General features: G+C 40.0%; 1 protein-coding gene across 17 annotated transcripts in view; it reads right to left on the bottom strand.

Moving 5' to 3' along the window:
• Positions 1–26,995, bottom strand: part of LDB2 (LIM domain binding 2) — a 479,555-nt gene that overhangs the window by 38,582 nt on the left and 413,978 nt on the right. For all 17 annotated transcript variants that reach the window (XM_065597033.1, XM_008174141.4, XM_008174142.4 and 14 more), the window contains 3 exons: positions 22,075–22,247; positions 16,214–16,336; positions 14,739–14,822 (listed from right to left, as the gene is read on the bottom strand). In XM_065597033.1, the coding sequence (XP_065453105.1) occupies positions 14,739–14,822; positions 16,214–16,336; positions 22,075–22,247 (380 nt within the window). The remainder of the gene's footprint in view (positions 1–14,738; positions 14,823–16,213; positions 16,337–22,074; positions 22,248–26,995) is intronic.

Raw genomic sequence — 26,995 nt, 5'->3', positions numbered from 1 at the left:
CACATTTTTTTTGTTGCTTCTCTGAGGCTCCTCAAGTTGTTATTTTTATGATTAATTGTTACCGTTCATGCATTACATCTTGAAAGCAATGTGTCATACAAGGATGAAACTCTGCTTCCAATTATATCACAGTAAATCTGAAGTAATGCCATTGGTTTCTGAGGAGTTACTCCATTTTATATACTGATGTAACTGCAAGCAGAATTTGGGTTCTATATATTATTTAGCATGCTTATTGAATGACTTTCCAAGGGAGTTAAGCGGCAATATGAGCCAAAATGTTAAAAGACGACTAATTGAGCCAGTCTTCCCAGAAACAGAGCCAGAAAGAACTGATGGAGCTGGCACACAAGGAGTCCAGATGGCCTTCAAGGTACTGTAAACTACCCAGAAGATGCAAAAAATAAGGTGTCATGAACATTTGTTATTTTGCTGCTAAACGTTTGTAAAGCAAAAACTGGCACTTTCCTCCCAAGTGAAATCTTAATATGGAAAAAGTGAAATTTACCAGGAAGAGGGATTTCCAGTTACTGTTTCAATTTGGTGTGGGTCTAACAAGTTTACAGTTTTTTTCGCATCTGTATTTCAGACTCTCAACCACACTCTTCTGTGTTCTAAATTCTTCTTTATGTTTTACTCTTCACCAAGAAGAGAATTACAGGAATGTAGATTTTGGACTGTACCATTCTTCATTCTACTTACGATCTTCGTCATCAGAATGGATGAGTTTTGTTCCATGTTCTGTTTCTTACTGCAACTGTTCTCACAGAATTTATTGTGGAATTTCAAAACTACTATACCTCTACCTCGATATAACGCTGTCCTCGGGAGCCAAAAAATCTTACCGCGTTATAGGTGAAACCACATTATATTGAACTTGCTTTGATCCACTGGAGTGCACAGCCCCGCTCCCCCCGAGCATTGCTTTACCGCGTTATATCCGAATTTGTGTTATATCGGGTCGCGTTATATCGAGGTAGGGGTGTATATTTAAGGGAACATAATAATAGTATATACAATATTCTGTCCTTTACGTGGCTGGACATTTCACCTCCACATCACAGGTTAATTAATCTATCAGGGATGCAATGGAATATCAGTCATAATATAGCACATGGAAGAGTTATAAAATACAGAAGCATAATACTAAACACTAAAATAATATTTTAAAGTGGCATTAATGCTTTGATACCTCTTGCCAAAAACCAATACACTGAAGTGTCCAGTGGCATCTATTGAGGATGTTGAGCCTTTGTTTGAGCCTCACACTCAGCAGATTATTTGGTTTAATAATGTACTTCTTTAGAACGGGTTGTCTCTTCCAATAAGTTTGGATCATGTATTATGTACAAATAATAAATAATAACAATCCTCCTCCCACTGAAGTCAGTGGGAGTTCTGCACCTGAGCAACATGTTGGGACAATGATTGATCCAGAGGGAAGAACAACCTCTGCTTAATCATCAGCATCATTTTCTAGAGCACTTGTGTTTTTCTTGGAGGTCTTCCATTCAACTACTGATCAGAACAAATCTTGCTTAGTTTATGAGATCCAATGATATCACAGCCTTAGGATATAGCTGCAGGCCTCATGCATGTGCTTAATACTTACTCGATGTAACACAATTTTATCTTGAGCAGAAATGGTACACGGTCCTTTAATTAAGTCAGCCCTAAATTTTGCCAGGATCATTAATAAAATGAGACTATTCTCTGTTTTCCTATTAAAAACTATTATTTTGTATTTTTTTTACTTTTATAGTCTAAACTTTTTCTTCAAATCAGATCCCCAAGTTGATATTTGCTCCTTTGGGCTCATCTAAGAACTACAATCTGTGACTAAATCAAATTCATTTTCTCTTGGCACAAAAAGTATCCACAATAAAAATAACCATTTATTTTTTTGTTCATGAAGCATGGCATGTTCATGGCTAGGAATTGCCCAAGGGAATGGGAAAATTAATTTCAAGAAAGTGGATTTTATAGGTACAAAAGCCCTCTGAATAAATGCAAAAATATGCAACTACATTTGGATAAAAGGAAATATACACTTGGATTTCAGTGAAGGTTGAATTAAAATGCAACAAAGTACAGTATTAAGGATTCCATTTTGGGGGACATTTGCAGCGTTGCACAGAGTTTTAGCTGTGCAGCTCCCGGTACTAGAAGTGAAACAACTCAGCTGAAACTGTGCAACACTCTGAAAATGCACCCTTTTCCCAAAACTCAACCCACAAAAAGCCTCAGGTAGGCATTGCTGCACACATTATTCAAAATACCTACTCATAGCTATCACCTCCACACTAGCCAGGCTAGGGTGTAATCAGGAAGGCCTAAATGCAACTGGAGTTGCAGCTAGCAAGGGATGTGAAGGGTAACAAGAAGGGTTTCTACAGATATGTTAGAAACAAGAAAAAGGTCAGGGAAAGTGAGGGACGCTTAATGAATGGGGGAGGCAACCTAGTGACAGATGATGTGGAAAAAGCTGAAGTACTCAATGCTTTTTTTTGCCTCGGTCTTCACAGACAAGGTCAGCTCCCACACTGCTGTCCTGGGCAACACAGTATGGGGAGGAGGTGAGCAGCCCTCAGTGGTGAAAGAACAGGTTAAGGACTATTTAGAAAAGCTGGACATGCACAAGTCCATGGGTCCGGATCTAATGCATCCAAAGGTGCTGAGGGAGTTGGCTGATGTGATTGCAGAGCCATTGGCCATTATCTTTGAAAACTTGTTGCGATTGGGGGATAATTGGAAACAGGCAAATTATAGTGCCCATCTTTAAAAAAGGGAAGAAGGAGAACCCAGGGAACTACAGACCAGTCAGCCTCACCTCAATCCCTGGAAAAATCATGGAGCAGGTCCTCAAAGAAACAATTTTGAAGCACTTGGAGGAGAGGAAGGTGATCAGGAACAGTCAACATGGATTCACCAAAGGCAAGTTATGCATGACCAATCTGATTGCCTTCTATGATGAGATAACTGGCTCTGTGGATATGGGGAAAGCAGTGGATGTGATACATCTTGACTTTAGCAAAGCTTTTGATATGGTCTCCCACAGTATTCTCGCCAGGATGTTAAAAAAGTATGGATTGGATGCATGGACTATAAGGTGGATAGAAAGCTGGCTAGATCGTAGGGCTCAACGGGTAGTGATCAACGGCTCGATGTCTAGTTGGAAGCCGGTATCAAGCGGAGTGCCCCAGAGGTCTGTCCTGGGACCGGTTTTGTTCAACATCTTTATTGATGATCTGGATGATGGGATGGATTGCACACTCAGCAAGTTCGCAGATGACACTAAGCTGGGGGGAGAGAGATAGGGTCCAGAGTGACCTAGATAAATTGGAGGATTGGGCCAAAAGAAATCTGATGAGGTTCAACGAGGACAAGTGCAGAGTCCTGCACTTGGGACGGAAGAATCCCATGCACCGCTACAGGCCGGGGACTGACTGGCTAAACAGCAGTTCTGCAGAAAAGGACCTGGGGATTACAGTGGATGAGAAGCTGAATATGAGTCAGCAGTGTGCCCTTGTTGCCAAGAAGGCTAAATGGCATATTGGGCTGCATTAGTAGGAGCATTGCCAGCAGATCCAGGGAAGTGATTATTCCCCTCTGTTCGGCACTGGTGAGGCCACCCACCTGGAGTATTGCATCCAGTTTTGGTCTCTCCACTATAGAAAGGATGTGACAAATTGCAGAGAGTCCAGCGGAGGGCAACGAAAATGATCAGGGGTTGGGGCTCATTACTTATGAGGAGAGGCTGAGGGAACTGGGCTTGTTTAGTCTGCAGAAGAGAAGAGTGAGGGGGGTTTTGATAGCAGCCTTCAACTACCTGAAGGGGGCTCCAAAGAGGATGGAGCTAGGCTGTTCTCAGTGGTGGCAGATGACAGAATGAGGAGCTATGGTCTCAAATTGCAGTTGGGGAGGTCTAGGTTGGATATTAGGAAACACTATTTCACTGGGAGGGTGGTGAAGCCCTGGAATGGGTTACCTAGGGAGGCGGTGGAATCTCCATCCTTAAAGGTTTTTAAGGCCTGGCTTGAGAAAGTCCTGGCTGGGATGATTTAGTTGATGTTGGTCCTGCTTTGAGCAGGGGGTTGGACTAGATGACCACCTGAGGTCCCTTCCAACCTTAATCTTCTATGATTCTAAACAAGGTTTTCCAGCTATTATATAAGGTAAACACAAGCTTACAGCTATTTATTTACTGTCCTTGATCCATGTGCTGAAATTTCACTAACTTCAATAGAAGCTTTGCATGGAAACCAAAGGCAATTTACAAAAACACTTAGATATAAATAAAAGAGACAAGGGGGTGAGGTAATATCTTTTACTGGACCAACTTTTTTGGTAAGAGAGACAAACTTTTGAGCTACACAGAGCTCTTCTTCAGGTCTAGGAAAGGTATTGAGAGTGTCACAGCTAAATACAAGATCAAAGTGATAGTTCAGCATACGTAGTTTGCACATATTCTAAAGCAGTATTTCTCAACCTTTTTGATATCAGGGACAGGCTTGCTGCCTTCCTAAACTGTGTCAGGGAGATCTCAGGGACTGGTGCCAGTGTTGATCATTGTAGCAGTGGAGCTATGTCTGCATCCTGAAAGAAATCTTTCCTGAACTCTCTCTTCTGGCCTTCAAGCAACCCTCCAACTGCTCCAAGCTCATCATCAGAAGCCAGCTCCCCACAGACCAGGACATGCCTATCACAACATGTGCTGTACTTCATCCAATGCACTAAATGCCCCAATAACAACTATGGGGGTGAAACCTGACAATCACTACTCTCTTGAATGAATTTACACAGGAAAATGATAAAAATCAAAAACACCCTATCACCTGTGGGTGAGCACTTTTCACAAAGTGATCACTCTGTATCTGACCTCTCACTCCTCATCCTCAAAGTAAACCTGCACAACACTTTCAAAAGATGAGCCTGGGAGCATAAACTCATTACTCTGCTAGACACTAAAAATCATGGACTGAACAGAAATACTGGATTTACAGCTCATTATAACAATCTGCAACCCATTAACCCCCCATTTAGTCCTATGACTACAGGGGTCTTAGTGGGCCACTTCACCTTGAATGGTCCCTTAGAATATATACTAACTACTTATCTATGCATAACAGGTTAAATACGTTTGAAGAGAATATTTTATATTAGCCCAACAGGCTGTTAAAACCCTGACACCTAAGATACCCATCATGATTTTTAAACATGTTTGTGAATCATACATATTTATATGCAAGCTCAAATGAAATGGAGTCACAAAGCAACCCTGTGTTTACAAACTTATTTCAGCATTGGCTTGACATTCTCAGTTAAATACCATAAAATACGGTAAATTCTCAATGGGCCAGTTTCTGCTCTCACAACCATATAAATCAGCAGTAAATCCACTAAAGTCAACAGTTACAACAATGTACAGCTGGTGTATGAGAGATCAAAATCAGACCCAATTGCTGTAATTTTCTTAGATTCGTAGATAAAGACTGGAAAACTTACAGCCCAGAATAAGACTGGGTATTCAGCACTTTCTAACAATCAGGCCTCTTCAAGTTGTCTCAGGTTGGGTATCTCAGAGCTGAGAAACCCAAAATAGCTAGTCACTTTTGAAAATCTTGGCTTACATTTTTATTTAGGGCCCATTGCTATTTTTTCTAATAGAAAGTGGTGAGACTACTTTCCAGTTTTGGGAACATTTGGGTGTACAAGACAAAGCAAACTCAAAACAAGAGCTACAAAGCTACTCGAACCCAAAACAACGGTTAGTTTTGTAACTACAACTGTTATATGTGCTTTCTCACTTCAGTTAATAGTCACATCAAAGTACAATCGCCTTGTCTGTCTCCTTAGCTGTTCTTGAGTGGATTCACAGAGTTTAACCAAATCACCATAAAGAGAAAGTTAAACTACAAGAAATACAATAGTTACATTTGCGGCTAAGGATCCTTTTGGCTGCTCAGGCTTTGGTCCTTCGCGAAACAGGAAAAACATACTGATGCTGAGTTTTTTACATTAATTCATGCTATTTACACAGTCTGCCATTTAATATTAGTGAATGGTGGCTGTTCACTTATAGTGAAATTCACTCCTGCCTACATAAAGCTAGAGTAATCAGGCTTTGTGCAAGAATATAAACACAGGTGGAGGGGATGGAATTTGTCTTCCCAGCTTGCCAGCAGACCATGTAACTGCAATGCAGCTCTTTTGCAGCTAATGATTCAGACTATGGAATACCCTATGCAGACCTAGTGCAGTGATTTTAAGCCATTGGATTTGCATCAGTATCTATTTCTTGACCCCCTTCGAATATACATCCCTCTCTGCACATTCCTATTTGCATCAGGCACACCACTGGTATTTGATAAACAACAAATCATTCTGCCATTCTGACTGCCTAGAACAAAATGTTGGGATTGGCACTGCCAGGTCCTCATATAAATCCTACTTCCCTAATTCTCATGTATTAGTACTATTTATGATTGTATTGCATTCTAGTATAGGTTTTTCATCCTGTCCTCTAAAAACTGCCCTAAGGCTCTATTCTTGGCCCTCTTACTTGTTCTCCTTCTATCTTATCTCCCAAGATAACATTCCTAACATTCTCTCTTCCATCTTTCTGTCTTTTTCTAAACTGCCCACATCATGCTATACCCTGATTTCCCACTCCTGAATGCTTCAGAGACTGAAGACCTCTTTGTCTCAATCTCTCTGTCATCCTCTCATTCTCTTTAATCTAGACCTTAATTTTGCTCCCAAGGTAATGTGTTTGTATGTCCACAGTGCACCAATAGTCAGTTTGAATTCATGCACAATATATCTTGCCTTTCGGATTCTCTTAAACTAAGAGCCAAGAGCCCATCACAGTGTCCTGTATGTGAAAATTTGCCTTCACTACTTCTGCAATATTGCTAGAATTTGTCTTTGCCTCACTTGAAATTTTTAATGCTTTAATCACTTATTCCCTTGCTGCCACCTTTTTTCTCTTGTTTATTGTCTTCCTAAATTCCTATTATCTAGAGAAACAAATACTATGCCAAGAAACAGAATTGATCATCCATATCTATACTATTGGCATCTGCACTGGCTTCCTATACATCTCAAAATCCCATTAAAAATTGTCTTCCTAGTTTTCAAAATTCTTGAGACACTTGCTCCAGCCTACTTTTCCTCTATCTGCCTAAGCTTCCCCATCTACAAAATATGTATCCCTTTTTATAAAGTGCTTTGAGATTGATGGATGAAAAGTGTTACACAAGGGACAATTATTATTAACAACAACTTTATGACCTTGTATCCATCTCTTGACTCTGTTACCCCAGATTTGGTCTCCTCTTTACAATATTGCTTAGTTGGATCTTCATCTTTTACTTGAGCTGGCCCATTTTTCTGGAACTGATTTGCCCTCTGTCCCCCTATCCCTTTCATCTTGATCACTTCTTTTCTATAAACTGTTTCTTAAGAACTTATTTTCCCCTTTCTCTTCAGCTTATGATAGATGGATTCTTGCTGTAAAGCATTTTGTGATGTATATTAGAGGATGTTATATTTTTAAAAAACTACCTTGTATTTGATTGTCAAAGACGCACACTTCATCAAATTTTCCATTCAGAAAGTACCAGCCTATTTTATCCTACAAAGAGATAGACACACAAAAGGGAGGGATGCAAGCTACTGTGATTGCCACTAAAATAAACACTTCCTGCAATATAGTGTTTGCCTCACTAGAAATTCCATGGCAGGATCACCTGACTAAGAACATAAGAACGGCCATACTGGGTCAGACCAAAGGTCCATCAAGCCCAGTATCCTGTCTTCCGACAGTGGCCAATGCCAGGTGCTTCAGAGGGTATGAACAGAACAGGTAATTATCAAGTGATCCATCCCCTGTAGCCCATTCGCAGCTTCTGGCAGACAGATTATAGGCAGCACAGGTAGACTGTAGATTCCTCTGGCTAACTTGTCTGGCATTTTCAATTATAATATCCTCCTTTCAGTTGCTTATAACTTTGCCAAACTCAATCCATTTGGACCGAAATTTCTCATAGACAGTGCGTTTCTCTCAGGCTGAAGGTTTCTGGAAAGTTTCAGGTAAAATGATTTAGCCATTTCTGACAATGAGATTAAGGGGAAATAAATTTGTTTTGCACATGTTAAAAAATAAAACTATCATAACTGATTTGTTGAAAAGTTCTGGCACCTCCATGCTTTGGAGCAGTGACTAAACATTTGGCAGGAAGGTCACCTAGTGTCAGGGCTGTGCCTTTTGCTGTCCCCATGAAAAATCACCCAAATTTGGCCAAATTATAAATCTCAGTTTGTATGTGCTCTGCAGAGACTTGTTAGCTCATCAGCTAAATCAGTGGTTTCCAAACTTGTTCCGCTGCTTGTGCAGGGAAAGCCCCTGGCGGGCCGGGCCGGTTTGTTTACCTGCCGCGTCCGCAGGTTTGGCCGATCGCGGCTTCCAGTGGCCGCGGTTCGCTGCTCCAGGCCAATGGGAGCTGCTGGAAGTGGCGGCCAGTATCTCCTTCGGTACATGCCATTTCCAGCAGCTCCCATTGGCCTGGAGCAGTGAACCGCGGCCACTGGGAGCAACGATCGGCCAAACCTGTGGACGCGGCAGGTAAACAAACTGGCCCGGCCCGCCAGGGGGTTTCCCTACACAAGTGGTGGAACGAGTTTGGGAACCACTGAGCTAAATCTCTGGAGATTTCATCTGCATTGGGCATGCTCCATCCCCTCATTGCTCCTACCTGTAACTGAGCTGTGCATTCCCATCTCCACAGATCAACTGAGCATGCTCCATCCTGGGCCTGGAGGGGCTGAGCCAGACTTTCCTTGAAATTGCTCCTCCCAGCTGCATGGGGCTGTGGCAATGGAACTTCGAGCAGGCAGACTGTCTCTCCTGTGTTCCCAGTGCCCCCTGATGGTGCCCAGGCAGTGAGGAGGAGGAGGAAACAGCCTGACTGGGATTCAGAGGAGGGAGGGGAGGGAGGGAAGGTAGGAGTGGGAAAGGGAGGAGGCATGGGAAGGACTCAGGAGGAGCAGGGGCATGAACTGGGTGGAGAATATCAGCTGGAGCAGGACAGGAGCCAAGCAGCAGGCAGGTAGGAGGGAGTCAGAGGAGACAGACATGTATGGTAGGAGCAGAAGGGAACAGGAAGAGGTTGAGGTGGGGGGAAGAGGCAGAAGGATCTGTAACCATTAGAGCACAATCCCCTACAGAACATGGAGTTGAACCCAAGAGTCCTGAGTCTCAACACTCCTTCACTGTCTAGGAAATTGCTGTGACACCACTGGCGCTTTGTATCTCATCCCCTTCTAGTGGTGGGTCCACCTTCCACGGCTACCAGTTAAGTTACTCTCTTAGCTCATGTGGAGCTTCAGTAGTAGAGAACCGTGCTGTGAATCTAAAGATTCCAAACTACCTGATGACCCATGCTGTAAGCTGGCATGGTTCCACATTATTGAACTTTTGTTTTTTCAATTTCTACTTTTATTAAAAACACAGGAAATGACATCCAAAAATATTACAGTTGCAAAGTCAAGCTCTCAGAAGTTAGGAAATGCCAGAAATAAAGTTGGTGTGCTCCCTCTACTTCACCTGTGCGTATACATTCTGACAGTGTTTAATTACATGATCACATACTATTGTTTCTACAGGATCCCTCTTTCAGGGCACAGGATGGACTTGCTCTGGGAATATTAGGACCCCTCCCTCATTTATTGCAAAAGTTTGAACTCAGGTGGTGAATGAGGCAGGGAACTCCAGGAAAACAAAGAATGGCCTCAAGGCTAAGGCAACTGAATTCTCCAGACTTTCCGGAGAAAAATTCTATCCCTGCTTCTGCCACAGAGTGGGCCAGTCACTTAGGGGAGGGCTACACTGCGCAGTTGTCACCAAAACTTGTGTCTTTCGCGGGTACTTAAAGCTCCCTCCCCCCCGCCCCCGTGAAAGACAAAAGTTTTGCCGATGCAAGAGGCAGTGTGAACGCGGCAGGATTGCTCTCCTGCCGACAAAGCTTATGCCACTCGCAAAAGTGCCAACAAAATACTGCAAAAGAGCGTTCACACTTGCTGACTTTTAGGGACAAGGCTGTGTCGACAGCCTAAAAGTTCTGAAGTGTAGGCAAGCCCAGAAACTAAACTTTTTGCATGGGGAAACAGTGTGTTCCTCATTTTCTTTTGATTTGCAAAAGTGCTCAGCACTCCCAATTACAGAACCTCTGCTCTGAATATATGAAGTGTTATAACATTCTAAGTACTCTGAAAAATCAGGCCCTAAATCTCTGAAATTGGGCACCCAGAATTAGTTGACACTTTTGACAGTTTTGGCCTTAATCCTTGGCTTCCCCTCATAGGGGTGTTGTGAATATAAATTCATTAACATTTGTAAAGGACTAAGATCCTACGATGAAAGCACCATAGAAAAGCCCAGGAGGAAATTAATAATTCTGTGTTCAGTGTGGGGTTTAGATGGTGTGCAGTAAATAATACATGGGACCACACACTGAATTATGAGGATAAAAAGAAATATTGAATAGCTACCCATTCAATGAGGACCATCTACCATGCGCACTAAATGAGGCAGAAGTTCTGTGGGAAAAAGTAACATGTGAACATATAATTAAGGACTATATCATAATGCACAAGGGGGAACAATTAAGAGGGAAACCTTAATTCTGGCACCTAACTTTTGAGTGCTTGACTTTGCAACCTTAACATTCTTTTAATATATATATATTTGGGTTCAATATAACAGTGAAATACTGACCAGATAGTACCACAGATAATTGCAGAACTAGGGCCAAACTTCCTGAGCAGAACCCCTAAATGACACTCAAATATTTTGTCCTAATACCCATATTTATACATGCAAACTCCTTAATGGCACATTAAAAGGAATAATTGCATACATAAGTGTATATTTTGCATGTACAAATGAAAAATGTGCATGCATAACAGGTATGCATATAAACGGGGTGGATGCAATTTAAGTGTCCCCTTTCGAAATGTTATCCCATTATATAATTTATTATGTTAGCCTTCTAAGACTAGAAGACTGAAAATGTCTAGTGAGAAACTAATTAAGTAAAAAGTGGGCTCCAGAGGTTATTGACCCCCAAACTGACATTTGCAATGGTGACATTTTGTTACTGGGGTGCATAATAGAGAATTGGCTACTTTGTAATTAAGGCTCAGATCATGGCTGGGCTTAACACACTCATGCAGGGACATAAGGGGGAAAAAGACCTCTCCGTTCCCTCTCTGGCCTGCCTGGATCATTACCCAGACATTGGGTGGAGAGAGCTGACTTTACAGAGCTGGTTCTTCCTGTGCAGGGGTGGGTGGTGGCTGGGGAATGGGCAGAGCTCACCCTAACACACAAGTGAGTAGAGCTGAATTGGCTTGAGGGGAAGATGGAATATCTACACCTGGTAAAGGGCTGTAACAAACTACTCCATTCCCTTCCTTCCCCAGAGCAAGGGAGAAGCAGAGGAGGAATTCTGGGCTCCTGCTGGACAGCATAGGGCTGTGCCTAAAGGTTCCATCTAGCTGCAACTGCTTTACAATGCTGGAGTGACCTTTTTTTAAACTTCCTGTATGTGAGAAATGTAGCTTTGTTTTTTTGGAATATGAAATTCTATGGCACAGGGACAGAGAGGAATTTGAGCTCTAAAATATAAAGGAATGGTACTCCAAGTATATCCCTATTGTTCAGACTTGGTTCAAGTCCATTGTAAAGTAGGTGTATCTAAATTCACACCTAAGGGGAGTAGCTAAGTATCTAACAAAGCACACAGGTAACAATTTACCTATCTAAAATTCTTACAATCTGATAGGTTCTGTTCTACGGATTGTCATGTTCATCCTCTCTCTCTGTATAGGGCTCCTATTCATTACCTCGAGTGTTGTTTGAGCGCAAGATATAGTTCTTAGCCTTAATATCTGATTTTTTACAATATCCATCACTTGCTAAGAAACAAAATAAAAACAATGGTTAATATTAATTTAAAACCTATGAGATATCGTTCACTGTTTCTCAGAGGACCAACAGTAACTAACGAATCCTATGCAAGAGCTACAGCAAAGCATGCTGACCCCACTGATGAGCTAATCAATTATGCTAGTACAAAACAAGGTAATAACCAAAGCAAAAGAAAACCTATGTTCTTTACAGAACCAGGAAGGAGTGGGGAGAAAGCACATTTGCCAAATCCAACATGGCAAAACTGGTAGGGCAGTAAATTTTGTTTCACGTTTCCAAGAAAATATTTTTAAGATTTCTACCTCCCTCCAGCCTTTAACAAAATTAATGTTCCTCTAAGCACAGCAACTTTATTTCCACCAACTCAAAGTGAATGAAGAAAAAACAGAGTATACAGGTAGAAGGTTTGAATAGTAGAAATGGTAATTATCCCAAATAATAGGGATATGCCATACTATAGTGTTTTTTCAGAGTACAATATACATGCTACACCTTTATATCAGCAGTATCTTAAATCAAGGTTTAAATTCTGCTTTTAAAAAGACTGCAGCATAGCTCGCTGCTGTGTGTGCTTTGGAGAATAAAAATGATTAATTCTGCCCATCAATGAAGTTTTTTCTTATGATTATCACAAGCCTTTGCAGCATGCAGCAAAAGAAAAATGGAAATCATTTATAGGCTCATGTTTAAAGCCTTATTTAAAAACACATAACAATACTAATTATTAAACACCAGAAAGGTTTAAATAAAAATCAGGTAAAATGCTGACTTTAAAAAATTTAAACATAGCTGCATTACAGAGATTTTTTTTTCAATGAACGATTTTACAGCTCTGGGTTAAGAAGGAATTTTTATTTCAAAATTAAAAGAAGAAAACGATGGGAAAACAAGTAAATCAAACGGGAAGTGTATCATCTCATGTGAGCGCCAATGATGAGCTGCACATCTGAAAAGAGCAGAATGATCAATTCATCACTACAAAGCAGAAAGAAGCAGAGAGTGCCTTGAAAAAGATTTCCTTTTGGAATCACCATGGCCAAGAGTCAGCAAAAGCTTTGTACCCAGGGACCTAATGTTGTCTTTTAAACTAACAAAACTAGACTACTCTGGAAGAAAAAAAAAAAAAAGGTAAGACTTCATCATTTAATCCCTTTCCACTTTACTGTGTATCTTCTCAGTGCTTATCTTGATACCATTTTTCTTCCCCCCCCCCCCCCCGACAGTATGATACCAGCATGGATAGTTCATGCCAAATGTGCACTAATCTGTATCTCAGAGTTTCTGCCTATCTCATTAGTCTGTCTCACATTCAACAGTTAGAGAACATGTAGCAAAGGAATTGCAAGGTGTTGGCAGTTGCTAGAGTGACAGAGTGTTGCGAATTCAAAATGGCACTCCCTGAACCATCTAAGATTGCACACGGAACACCACAACACATACATCTGATTGTAATATTTCTACTGGCAACAATTCTAATATGCTGTTTTATTTCACCTCAGGTTTTGTGCCAAATTCTTCTCTCAGTTCCATTGGGGGTAAACCTGCCCTGTATAACTGAGAGTAGCATTTGAGCTACTGTTTTTAATCTGATGCTAAATAAGTAATTAGCAATGACCAACTAGTCAACTGGGGGAACAAGGGCATAGCCATAGAGACGTCTTGGTGAAATCTCACCTTAGTCCTGCAAGTTATCCCTGTGCTCACATAGAGCCCCACTAATTTCAGTGGGGTTCTGCTTGGTGCAGGTCTCTGTCTACCTGGAACATTTTGTAGAATCATGACCCCCTCTGAATTGCAGCTGATTTAACTGCTATTCTGTGCAGCTCTGCATTGGGCTGATAACATTTTCATCTTTCAGAATACTCTTGTTTTTCTAAAAGCCCAAACATTTTGAATAACTATTCACTTAATTAAAAGGAAAAATAAACAGTTACTGGTGTCCACCTTGGCTTGGTGCATTGTTAGGTACCTTGCCTCATTTTAAAACTAGAAACGATTTGCATTTTAACCATAAAAATATTAACTTTCCGGACTCTTATTTCAGTGTGTGCACTGTGAACCCACACAGGAGAATACTTTGAGAAAATAAAAATAAACGTACAAACTTTGAATGCACTTCAAGGTTCAGAAAGCAATGGGAACAAATGCATTATTTAATCATAAAAAAAAATACAGACAATGTAGTGCAAAGCTGAGGAAAGAACTCAGGCTCCCAGAGGCAAAGCAGGGTGGGAGCATGGAGGGTATGACTGCTTTCAGAGCTGGACCTGTGCCTTCTGCTAATACTGCTTCTTATTATGGAAGTGGAAAGGAAGCTGAGACCACTGGATGGTGGTAAGAACTAGCTGCAGTTTTCTCAGAAACAGTGATTTAGAGACAAGAGAAAACAAATAAGAAATCTTAGCAAAACAGGATGGAAAACTTTTAGTTTACAAACAATAAATCCTGTTAAATTATGAAAAGTTGAAAAGAAAGCCCAGGAAAAACACAAAGGACAGATCCAGCTTCCATTCAAGTCAATAGCAAATTTTCTATTCACTTCAATGGGGCAGGTTTGAGCCCCAACATTGCTATGTGCTGCTTTTGTTACCCTAATTCCAATCACAATATTACTCCCTCACCCTCATTAAGGGCTGGTTCCAACCTTACTTGACTGGCTCATACCCTGTTTTTGTTATGTTGGCTCAACAATGCTTGTAACCTTTTAAAATTACTCACAATAACTGCCAAGTGCAGTAGCGCTTACCCTGAGGTAGTTGAGGGTGAAGTTAGTCAGACCCATTCGGGTGATGTTTTTGGACAGCTGCTCCAGCACCTGAGGGTCTTGTGCCTAAGTAGGAAGGAAACAAGGAAATTGGCACTTTGCTTTTGGTTTGTTTTTTGAGGGGGGAAATCACTCTTGTGGAAAAATTACATTTCAAGGCTAGAATTAAAATTTAAATAAATAAAACCACTCCAGAGGTCTTTTACTGGATTTGTAATATTAAGCAATACTAATTTGTTGTTAGACAAAGTCCATTTCAGATGGTCTTTCTATAACTCCCTCCACTAGTCCAGCTCACCTTAAAAGCTAAATGCATTTATATAAAATTACTATTATATATATTATATTAGCACTTGGAGACCCTAACTGAGATTGGGACCCTAGTGTGGTAGACACTGTACAAAAGATATAGTATGAGATAGTGACCATCCCCAAGTCTGTAATCTTTTTGTATCACATTTTTCTAAATACACAACTCTTGCTTTAAGTGATTAAACCAGTTGTGCAAACTCTCATTTACTTTCATGAGGGTTCTATGTTGGAGGGCTTGTAGGATCAGGCCACAGACTAGAAGATCTTCTGGTAGGGACTGTGGGTTAGATTTTCAGGTGGGCTATGGGGGGGAGGGGGTTGTGGGAGTCTGACTCCATCCTGTGGGGAGGGAGGAAAACAGGAACTGGGTTGTCATTGGGGTTTCTTTAACTCTCTTCTCCTGGGGGGATTTTTGTGTGTGTCTGTATTGTTACAGACATACTTGCTGACAGGTATTTTGAAACAAATTACCAAAATAATTGAAACTGGTGTGATTAGGTAGTGTTATTTTGACAAATAAGATTTTCAAATTTTTGCAGAATTTTAAAATAATGTGCACAACATTTTTAATTTTTTGGTGCAGAATTTTTATTTTTTTGGTGCAGAATGCCCCCAGGAGTAACAATGTAAAAGTACTCTGGAATTCTGGTTCATGTCATTACAGAGAAGGGGCTTTCAATGTGAAAATAAGATCTGGAATCAGGTTCCAAAGTTTTGGTTTGTGTATGTATGTATTTGCTATCTCCTGTGAGTATAAAAATCAGCTTTCACATTTAAGGGCCAAATTCTTCTCTCAGCTACAGTGATGAAAGCCCACTGACTTCAGTGGAGTTGCATCAATATAAATGAAAGCGGATTTTGGCCCCAAATCTTTGTCATGCAACCCACAACGACAAAATGGGATTCAAGAAAAAATGTATTAGAGCGAAGTGAAAAATAACTGTGAAAATATAGTTACAATATAGCCTTACACGAAACACTGAGAACCAGGGGAGAGTGATGAAAGAAGGGCTTATAAATTAATGCGGTTGCAGTCAGAACAAAATATTTATAGTTAATTGCCTGGGCTGTGAAATTTGCTGGAGTTCTTTAAAAATATAATCTCATCTCTTTGCATTAGGTCAAATGAAAAAAGGATTACTTACATGCATCGCTAGAATGCTGCGTGGGACTAATTCTCTGTACTGTCTAATGGTAAAGTGCCATGTTTTTATTCTCATAAGATCATCAAAGGTAAACTCCAAGATAAGACGCCCTTCTGTGCATACCTAGGATTAATAAAACACATGAAATAAAATCTTCCAGGAAATCTGTGCAGAATTACAGTATTCTGACTCATTTAAACTAAACACCAAAATATCATTTGTATTTTAGTGTTCATTGTCATTGGGTTAATTGTTTCCCCTTCTCTAGAAAAAGAATTAGGGAAAGTAACTTCACGGTGGAGACAATAACTTATTATACTCTAGATTTTATAGCATTGTGTGTACTAAATCTTATTTATTGCACCATTTTTGTTTCCCTTTTTAATCACCACTGCTAATTAATGATACTAAACCTTTCAGCATAGGTGACTGTTGTGCATACTTGATGTCAAGCTGCTGAACCAGTCATTCCCAACCTTTTAAAGTTTGATCCTCCCTACTAATGGATTAATGTATAAATGCTCCATTTGCATCCACTAGCAGTGCATAATGCCCCAGCATGGTTGCTGTCAATACTAATTTTTCTGTTCTTTTTTTCTTATTGTCCTTTTCCAAGTGCTTCCTCCCCACATATACACCCCCTTTTTATTTTTAATCGGTTTTCTTCTCTCTTTTTCTTTCTCTTTTATCAGCTGCCTATCCCACACATTTGCCACTAAACAGAAAGCTACATGCAGGTGTCCCTGGGTCTGCACTGGGAGCTCCATGGGGCTGACTCTCATGCGATATTGAAGCTGAGTGTCGTGGGGGCAAAAAAGAGACACTTAGACCAGTATGCCAATGCCTGATCTTGTAGCTCTGTACATGTGAGTTACCCCCCACAGTCAAATAATTCATATCGTACTGTGAAGGATGCTGTATTAGAAAAGCAAGGGGGTGGGTGGGCAGGTAGAAGGATGGGTAAATGCAGTTGGGCACTGCAGGGGAAGGGAGAGGAAGTGGCTGGCTTTCGTAGAGCTGCCCACAGCTTTATCTGTGAGCAGTGAAGTATCTGAGTATCATGCGGCTGTCATGGATTCAGTCTTCTTGAGGGTGCCAAATGCACTCCTTGCATGGTGCCCTGGCTAGTGGATCCCTGAAACATTGTACACATTAGCAGCACTGGAAACTCTTTTTAAAAACCTGGTTATGAATTTAGTCTCAAAGCTCCTGTTAGGAGTTAGTATGACTGAGGGAACCTGCAGTGAAAGAAATAATGAAAGGAGAGAGAAGTAATTAGTGAAATGTTCTTACAGGACTGTGCACAGACAATTAGATAACAATCTTCCATTAAAAAAGAGACACTTATTGCAACTTTAATCAAATAATAGCAGAATGAAATAAAACAAATTGTAATGCTAGTTTACTAGTTAGTCTGTTTGCACGTTGGTGTGACCACCAAACCCAGATTTATTTAGTTTGTGGTTTTGCAGTGTGTATTTTTTCTGATTAACTACTTATTTGATGTTGGTGTCTCCTCACAGTTTGACCTGCTTTAGCATAGTGTTCAAAACCACTTAGACTAGGCTACCAGGCATATTGTGCAGGCAAAATATTGTAGGCCTAGAAAAGAGAGACTTGTTAATAAGTTTTGGGTTCTCTTATTCACTGTACCTCAGTCATGCATTCAGTTTTTCTATAGCTGATGGCCTATATGCAGGATTCATTCCCTCACTTGACTCTTTGATGTTCTCATTATTTTCATACTAAGATTAAAAATTTCACACACACGACTCTAATACTCCAATGTGAGGTAGCTGAGCCTATCAATATTACTGTACTGAAGTGAAGGATCCTGGTTATTGCCCAGTTTATAATAATTTCTTATAATAATATCTCATACGCTCCCAAATATGTCTTCTATGAAATGTTAAGAAATATAGCTCTCAATAGACTTTATTTTATGAACACATGTTAACAAATGGTCACAGAAAAGCTGGAACACATACCTCATATCATTGGCAAAATTTTACACATTTTATAAAGGAATTTAATTTTCCCCTGTCCAAGAGAATTTCAGGTATTGCTTCTAATCAATAAAATTAATGTAGTTCTTATTTGAAGTTGGCCTCTTTTTTTTAAGAAAAGGTGCCTTTCCCACAGAATCCAAAATCAAAAGGGTCTCCAATTAAGAAAACATTTTCTGTTGTGCTGAATTCATGTTACCTTACTGTGAGCTCTGACATTTTGTTTCTGTGGTAACCAAAATCAGCTGATTAGTTGGCATGGTAACAGAAAAGATGTAATCCCAGCAGACACACTCTAATCAATGCCCCCAGCACAGATGGTCTCCGGAGGATCAACAAGAAAGAGGCTGGCAGGCATTCAGTATATCACGTGGCAGCTCTAGACTAGGCCAGGAAAAAGAAAACTAAAAAAGAACATTTCTCAAACTAACCAATAGCTTTTTAACCCCTTCCTTGCATTGATTAATTGTAGGCTATTCAACGGGTTGCACCCATGAAAAATGACCTCAAAATTGCTTTCTATTGGATAAAATGTAGTTTTTCTAAAATAAAAAATCTTTTCTTCCCTTTTCAGCCCATATTAATAGATCATTTCTCAAACCTGTTCCTTTACTTGAAAAGCAGTCTAAAGCTTTTATGAATACATACAATTAGTAAGATTATTTACTCAGTAAGACTTAAAAAAGATAAAGTGAACTTTAGTGTTATACTTGTGAAGTATGGATGAGTGAGTCATTGTCAACTGCAGAGAAAAATGTATTTTTATTATAACGATACATGCATGTAGGCTATGACCATTTTTAGTAGCACTGATCTCTGTAAAGTTCATTTATGTGAGGCTATTGGGAAATATAAAAATCACTAGCACTAAAAAACAGCTCAACTACCATATAAAGTTTGAGTATAAGTAAATTAGAAGAGTTTGGGTTAATTCTGTGAGAGCATTGCTTCCACTGTGTGAAGGGGGAAAAAATCTAAAATCCAAACACCATGGTGAATTAACATGGTAGCTTGGATGTTTAGAACCTGATTTTACTATCACAGAAGTCAGTGGCAAAACTGTTAACTGGGACCTTTAATCCTGAACATGAATTTCCCTTCTTTTATTAGTTTTAATTCACACCCTGAACCTTATTAAATATTTCTATTAATTTATTTCTTTTGGATTTTATTAAAAATGTAGCGTTGACTTCTTAGTTCAGTAAGATATTTAAGTACTTGGGTAACTTTAAGCACGTGAATAACCCCATTGAAGTCAATTTTGACTACTTGCACTTAAAGTCAGGTATATGCTTAAGTACCTTGCTTAAAAAAGAAAAAAATATACTAATCTCATATTTACTCAGTACTATCTAATAAGTTGAGCTAAGCAGGAAAATATAAAAATGCATAGCATTGATGCAACAGATGATCAAACCTCTATCAGGACTGTTCCAGACTATTGTATTAAAACTACTTAGACAATTTTTAGCTTACAGACTGTTCATCAGACCAAAGTGGGTGCTAAACAACAGCAGTGTGCTTGATGTGTTTGAATACTAAAAATGTTTACAACAGAGTCACTAAAGGAAGGAAAAACCTGACTTGACCAAATTCTGACATAGTGTTAAGTGGGTGAATTAAATTTAATGTAGTTACACATGTTACATGAGGTTTGAATTTTGTCAATTCAAAATTGACCCAGGCTGCAAGGGCACAGTTCTGCCATTACATGTGCTGGGTCCTTATGGACGTCACTGGGAGTTGTGCATGCACCTTAGAGGGCAAAGTTTGGTTCTAACTCACTTTCGAACATGCCAAGCAATGTTACTCTTTTCTCCCTTATTCTACATTCTAAAGGAGTTTTAGTAAGAAAAATAATGTTTTAATTGTAAAAACATATAAAAACAATTTAATTTTTTTCCTGAAGCTAAATTGTATCCCTGAGTGAACTGTCTATTGAAGTATAGAGATTTACATTAGACTCCTCAACAGAACCTTCACTATGGAGGGATAGCTCAGTGGTTTGAGCATTGGCCTGCTTAAACCCAGGTTTGTGAGTTCAATCCTTGAGGGGGCCATTTAGGGATCGGGGGCAAAAATCTGTCTGAGGATTAGTCCTGCTTTGAGCAGGGGGTTGGACTAGATGACCTCTTGAGGTCCGTTCCAACCCTGATATTCTATGATCTATTGGAGTGTGTATGGTGTCACTAAGACTCCAATTTTGCGAATCTTTGCAAGACTGAGACCATTCACTGTTGTTTCAAAATTATTGAATACTAGAGATTCCAAAGAAAGGGTTCCAAAAAACTGCTTCTCTGTGTAATATTGCATTAAACCAACTGACCCATGTTCTGCCCTTTAGCCAAGTGCATCAAAAAGGGGAGAAAAATCATGGAAATGACACAAATGTTGTTCGAGTACCATGCAGAAGGGACAAGTAGCTACACTATAGCTTCCCTTCCACTGCACATAGCCAAACATCTAGCCGTGGCTGCAATATGCAAGCTCTTCATTGGCCAGGTGGTGAGGAGGGGTCATCTAGGAACAGCTGGTTTACTTGGCACACTTCCTTCTCTTTGGGGGGCAAATTTTTGATGCAATACATGCATCATAAACTCAGAGGAGCCCCAGTAACTTGAGTTGGTTGGAATGTTTCAGTAAAGCCTTTGAGTTGTTTTTTGTTTTGTTTTGTTTTCATTCCATGGAATAGACCCAAATGTTGAAACCTCAATTTTTTTCTCAAAACAAAATTCTTGTTTTCTGGCCAACCCTACCAGTAACTCAATCTCAATGTCCTTTAAATACTGTGAAAGAGGTATGTGAATATGGCAGGCAAAAAGTCAATGCAATCTGATGGAACAAGTTCTACATGATCAGACCATGCCAAGAATACCCTAGAAATGCTCAGTCATCACAAATGCCAGCGGCCTATATTCTCTGCCTACACTAGAACCTCATCAGTACCACATGCCAGTGAGGAACATAGAACAGGTTTGACTGTTCCCTAAAAGCTCGGATACATTTAATCAGTCCCCTCCCTCTTGTACTTTTCTCCATTCAAAGAGTGGGATTTAGCCATCTGAGGATGCATAAAAATGAGAATAAAGGAGGATGACCTCAGCTAAATAAGCAAAGCATGTATTTCCATTCTCACTAACCACAGTTTGTTGTAATTTTTCATTTCAAGTGTCATTTAAATCCATACAATTGTTATTTTATTTTAATTTGGTATATCTAATTGCTTTTCTGCCTGTTTGGTCTTGTTTATATAAGTATAATGCATCCTATCTAATGATGTGATTTAGCTGCAAGACTGGAAGGGGCCAAAGCATGAACAAAATTCAATCTTCAATCAGACGTGGTGGACACCTACTTAGAGCCTTAGCCAAAGACTGCTGAAATCACTGTGAATCATTCCTTTGATTTCAATGCATTTTGGATCAGGCTCTATTGTATTAAAGCACCAGCTGTACTGAGACTTCCCAGTCTCCAATGGGTAAAATATCTAAATAAAGTATGTTAACCAAAATGTATCAAGAATGTAATCATTCACTGTTGTTTCAAAATTAAGCTGAGATAAAGTACACAGGCAGCTGAAACTTAGTTCCTATAAGATTGGTGGCTGTGATGGCTTAGTTTTATGTGCCTTCTCTTGCAAAACTTCCTATGAAGACTGCAAAAGGTGCCCACAAAGCTTTCCAGTCATGTAACAAATAATAATAATACAAAATATAAAGGGATGAAAGTGGTTGAGGTATTAGAAATCAACAAAGCCTTTCAGAAAAACACAGTAATAATTATCCTTCAATACTCCCTGAAAAACACACACACATACACAAAACACAATATATTTTACGGAGTCTTTCCTGTTACCTTGGTAAACATGGGTTTTCCATGCTGGGTGACCATGGTGCATTGATCACAGTCCACTGTGATAGATGAGTTGTGGTATGACTCTTTTGAGTGCTTGAGAATGTAATACAGGTCTGTTACACCTCCTTCAAAGACAGTGCTAAAATAACGAGGAATTAGGGTCCTTCCAATGGCTGTGAAGAAAATACAAAGCAAAAATCAACAAATACTCTAGGTTATAACAAACACAACATCAATGTTTTTAAGTGAAACTTTCCTTTAAAGAATGTAATACATATTCTCAGAGAGCTACAGAACTAGAGTCTTCCTGCTCCCATTGAAATCAATGGAAAAAAGCCTATTCTCTTCAGTAGGTAAGGACCTCAGTTTGTATAGTTTTTTTATACAGTTGGTGAACTAGCTTCTTTCTTCCTGAAGGTTTGGAGATTCTTGTAGATGTTCAAAGGTTATTACTACACAGGAGCTATGCTGGGTAAATCTTGTCTGAAACTTGGATGCTATATCCCATTTCCATAAATAAATGTGTAAATAAAACCAGAGCATACCTGTGCTTATGCAAATACACGCATGCACAGAAACATATAACTCTTTATGCATAGAGTACATACACATATATATTAATACAGTATATACAATATATATGTATACCTAATACAGTCTGTTGAATGGAGTGAGAACTATAGGAGGAAAACAAAAACCCTGCCATTGAAAGAAGCCTGACAGTGGAATGCAATATATAAATCCACAGGCTAATAGCACAGAGATCTCTTTTTCAATTCAAATGGAAATAGTTGCCTATATACGGTAATCTAAAATGGCTGAAGATGCACATGGGGTAAGACTGCACTGTGTTCCACACCTGCGCTGCGGCTGGCTCAGGTCAGCTGACTTGGGCTTGTGGGGCTTGGGCTGCAGGGTTATAAAATTGCAGTGCAGATGCTCCAGCTCTGGCTGGAACCCAGGCTCTGAGACCCCAGCTGAGGTGACGCATGGTTCTGAGACTCGGTGACGCAGGGTTTTTACTGCAGTGTAGATATACCCTGACCAAGGATATGGGCTGTATACGAAGAAAGATTTGACCAATAGAGCAGCCTGCATTTGTTTTTTAAAACCCCAATTCATAGACTTCAAGGGACAAACCCTGCAATCCTTGGAAAAAATTCCCAGTGAATTCACATCACTGAAATCAATGGCAGTTTTCAAGAAGGACTGCAGGACTTAACTCACAATAAATAAATAAATAAATAAATAAATAAAATGAGTTCTGAATGTTTTTCAGTTGCACAGAGTAGTAGCAGTAATAGACATCAAAGGGAAATGTGTTATGTGCGATTGATGTTTTCCTGCTCCATTTTTGCAGACCGTTAGGCTGCCATCAACAACTTAAAACACCAAGACAACATTTTAGGAATAGGTACTTTATGAACAGATCAATATTGTATTTTTAGAATGACTTAATAATACTTGGAACTTACAATATATTATGTTTTTCACCTGAAAAATGTTTTGCAAATATTAATTAATCCTCAACATTCCTGTGTCTATACTCCTGTGTGGCAGTAGGTAAAGATTGACTCCATTATATAGAGGGAAAATCAAGGCAGATAGGTGAAGTGACTTAGTCTAAGCCAATAGAGGAGTCAGTATCAGAGCCCAGATTAGAACTCATTAATTCCTAGCTCAGACCACTGAGTTCATGTCTCTCTGTCTTGTTCTGTATGTTTTGAGGGTAATTTTAAAAAATTTACTTCCTTTGGAGTTCTGCCTGCATAAGAACTAAGGAATCTGTCCTATTTATATATTTGAGAGTGGGGCTTGGGAATTAAAAAGTATGACACTTTATAGATGAGCAGTTTTGTGGAAGTAGTTTAGGTCTTTCTACATTAGTTTCAAAAATATCATCTATAGCTGTCTCAGTCAATTGAATTGTGCCAGAAAATCCCAGGGTTTAATAAATCTCTCTTTTTTATTTTCTATATTATAATAATATAACAGTACAATAGATAGACAAATATAGAAAATATACAAGGGTTTGCTAAAAGATTTTGCTGAGATATGGAACTTTAACATGGCTATGAATGCCTTATATTACATTGAAGTTTTACGTGTAATTTATAAATCTATACTGAAGTCTCTGGATATAGCTGACAAGTCAATGTATAATTTGCACAATTATTCTACCATACAAGCCCCCATAAAAAACTCACCCACGCATCAAGTATGCATTAATTTACTATAGTCTTTTAATTTAATTAGAGAAACTAAAGTCCAGTGAATCCGCAGAAGACTTTTCTAAAGCTTTAAGTAACAATTTCCTATGTTGCTCAGTATGGTATATTGTAAAATGAGAAATTTATCCATCAAGTTAATTTCTCGCTCCCCTAAGGCTAATTAGGACAAATTAAGTTTCCTGCTAATCATCCTGAGCAGTTACTGCCTGATATGAAAATCCAGGATTTCTACTGATTGCAATAAATGTATATTCACGTTACTTGTGCAATGCATGAATATCATGAACATATTTTAAATGCAGTTTAAAATAGTTTGATAGGTGGTTCCCAAAATGGTCTGGTCACATGGTGCTGGCTTTCCTCCTTGTTTCTAGCTGCTGCAACACATTAAAGAAAGCTAAAAATGTATTGAATACTTTCCTGTAATTACTTTTACACATAAGCAATGGCTGTGATTGCCACAGAGATATTATGCAGCTGTGTATGGAAGAGTGGGGGTTTCCACAATCATGAATGGGAAGGGAGGTGTCTCCATGACTATCTCTCTATAAAGATGTGCCCCATGCTGTGAAGGAGCATGAAAACACTTTTGCAGTATGGTGTCTGTATTTAAACACATCACGCATGCACGCACACACACCCACACACACCCACACACACATTTCACATCTATAAAACCAAAACTAACCAACATGAATGCCCAAATTGAACAAAAATCCTAAATAGGTTTTCACCACTTGGGAAGGTGCACCTAGAATTGGGGTGCATCGAGATGGTCAATACAAACAATTAATTGAGCACCATCCATACTGTGCACTGAGTGAGGCAGGAGTTCTGTGGAAAAAATAGTATGTGATCATGTAATTAAAGACAAGGGGGATGAATAAAGGTTGCACAGGCAACCTTAATTCTGACATTTCCTAAGTTTCAAGTGCTTCATTTTGCACCTTGATTAATGTTCTTTTAATGTAGGTTTTTGTGCATAATTTCCTAGGTTTTTAATAAAGCAAACTGAAAAAACAGAAATTCCATTATGTGGCATCATACTGACAGCCAGATGGTTCACCCAAAGGTCCTAGTTTACTTGCTCAGCCAGTATCAGTTCCCCCACTCCTTCCCCCCCAGTCTCCTTATCCAGCCTGTCCCAGGTTCCCCTTTGTGGCTCCTTATCCCATCTGTCTCTCTCCCTGTCCCCCACTGGCTCCCAGTCTCCCTACCTGGGGTCATCCTCCAATCTCAGCCTCACTCCTCATCCCAACAGCTCCTTGTCCCAGTCTCTTTGCCCAGCCAAATTTCTCCCTCACTCTGTACACTAACTGTTTGTCAGATTTCTCTCCTGCCCTCTTCTCATGTCCCCACACCCCAATTAGTTCCTTGTTTAGGCAGTCCCAGTTTCCCAGTTCATCTTCCCCAGCTCTTCATCTGATCTCAGTGTTTTCCCCTACCCAGCGAACTGGCTCCCAGTCCTCTCCACATACACATATTCCCCATCATCTCCCAGTCCCAGTCTCCCCTCCACAGATCTCAGACACAGCCTCCTTGCCCAACTAGTCCCAGCTTTCCTTTCCACACAGCGACCAATCCCATCTTCCTTGCCTAACCAGTCACAGCCTGCCCTACTGGGTCCTAATCCCAATCTCCTTGCTGAGTCTGGCGGTGTACGGGGGGGCAGGGGGAAGGGTCCCACTGCCTGAGTCCCATTGTAGCTTCATGGCCCTCTCCATTAGGTTCTTCCTAAGGCGAAGTTCACACCATTCCCAGGTATGGCTGGGGAACGAATGGCAGATACTGCACTTTGCCGCAGCGTGGGCTTCCCTGAGGTAGTACAAGCAGCATTGGTGGTCGTTGCTGACTGAGAAGGATTGCAGGCAGGAAGCACAAATTTTGAAGGCTGGGGTCCTGGGCATAATCCAGTACCCAAACTGGGTATAATCCACTACTGGCAGGGGGAAGGGGCAGGAGCTCCCCAGGTCAGGGAGACTAATGATAAAACACTAAAACTATTAAATAAAAACTTTAATACTCAGAATATAAAAATTATTTACAGCTATTTAAACATATCCACAGATAAAGAAGAAAGCCGAAGCTTCAGACACAGGAGGTTCTGACCCTGACCATGTGGGGGTGACAAGGAACTGGGGAGAGGCAGTCTGCCAACCCTTTATCTCCTCGGACGGAGGCATAAGGTGAGCCAATGCAAATGTGCAGACCAACGGACACCGCTTTCAAAATTCTCCAGCTCTGGGCACATGGAGCGCATGCCTACCCACAGTGGAATACACTTGAAGAAGATCAAGATCTTTCTTAGAGTTAACCACCACTGCCTTCATCAGTGACTGCACATTCTGTAGCCAAGAAGATGACTCTTTTCCCTCTCTTTCACTACCATTTAAGCATGCATTGATCTCCAGAATTTTGTTTTAAGTTATGCATTTAGGAATGGATACCGGACTCCACACTTAACTGAGTAACTGTTCCCATCCTGTTATTTCCCATGAAGGGCAGGTCACTGTGGCTTAAATGTGATAGCAAAAGAGGTGTGAACTGACAAAAAGCAGCTGGATTTAGAATCAAGTAAACGCTATTTATATGACAATAGCTACAAAAAAGGTATAGCTGAAATCAGGTATTTTTAGCGTAATTTTATGCCAACATTAGCTAGAATAATGTACAATTTTTTTAGCCTATGC

The sequence above is a fragment of the Chrysemys picta genome, chromosome 5, assembly GCF_011386835.1.
Source record: "Chrysemys picta bellii isolate R12L10 chromosome 5, ASM1138683v2, whole genome shotgun sequence".
NCBI classification, from domain to species: domain Eukaryota; kingdom Metazoa; phylum Chordata; order Testudines; family Emydidae; genus Chrysemys; species Chrysemys picta.
The sequence above is the reverse complement of the archived record's forward strand: the minus strand, read 5'-3'. Positions and strand labels throughout refer to the sequence as shown.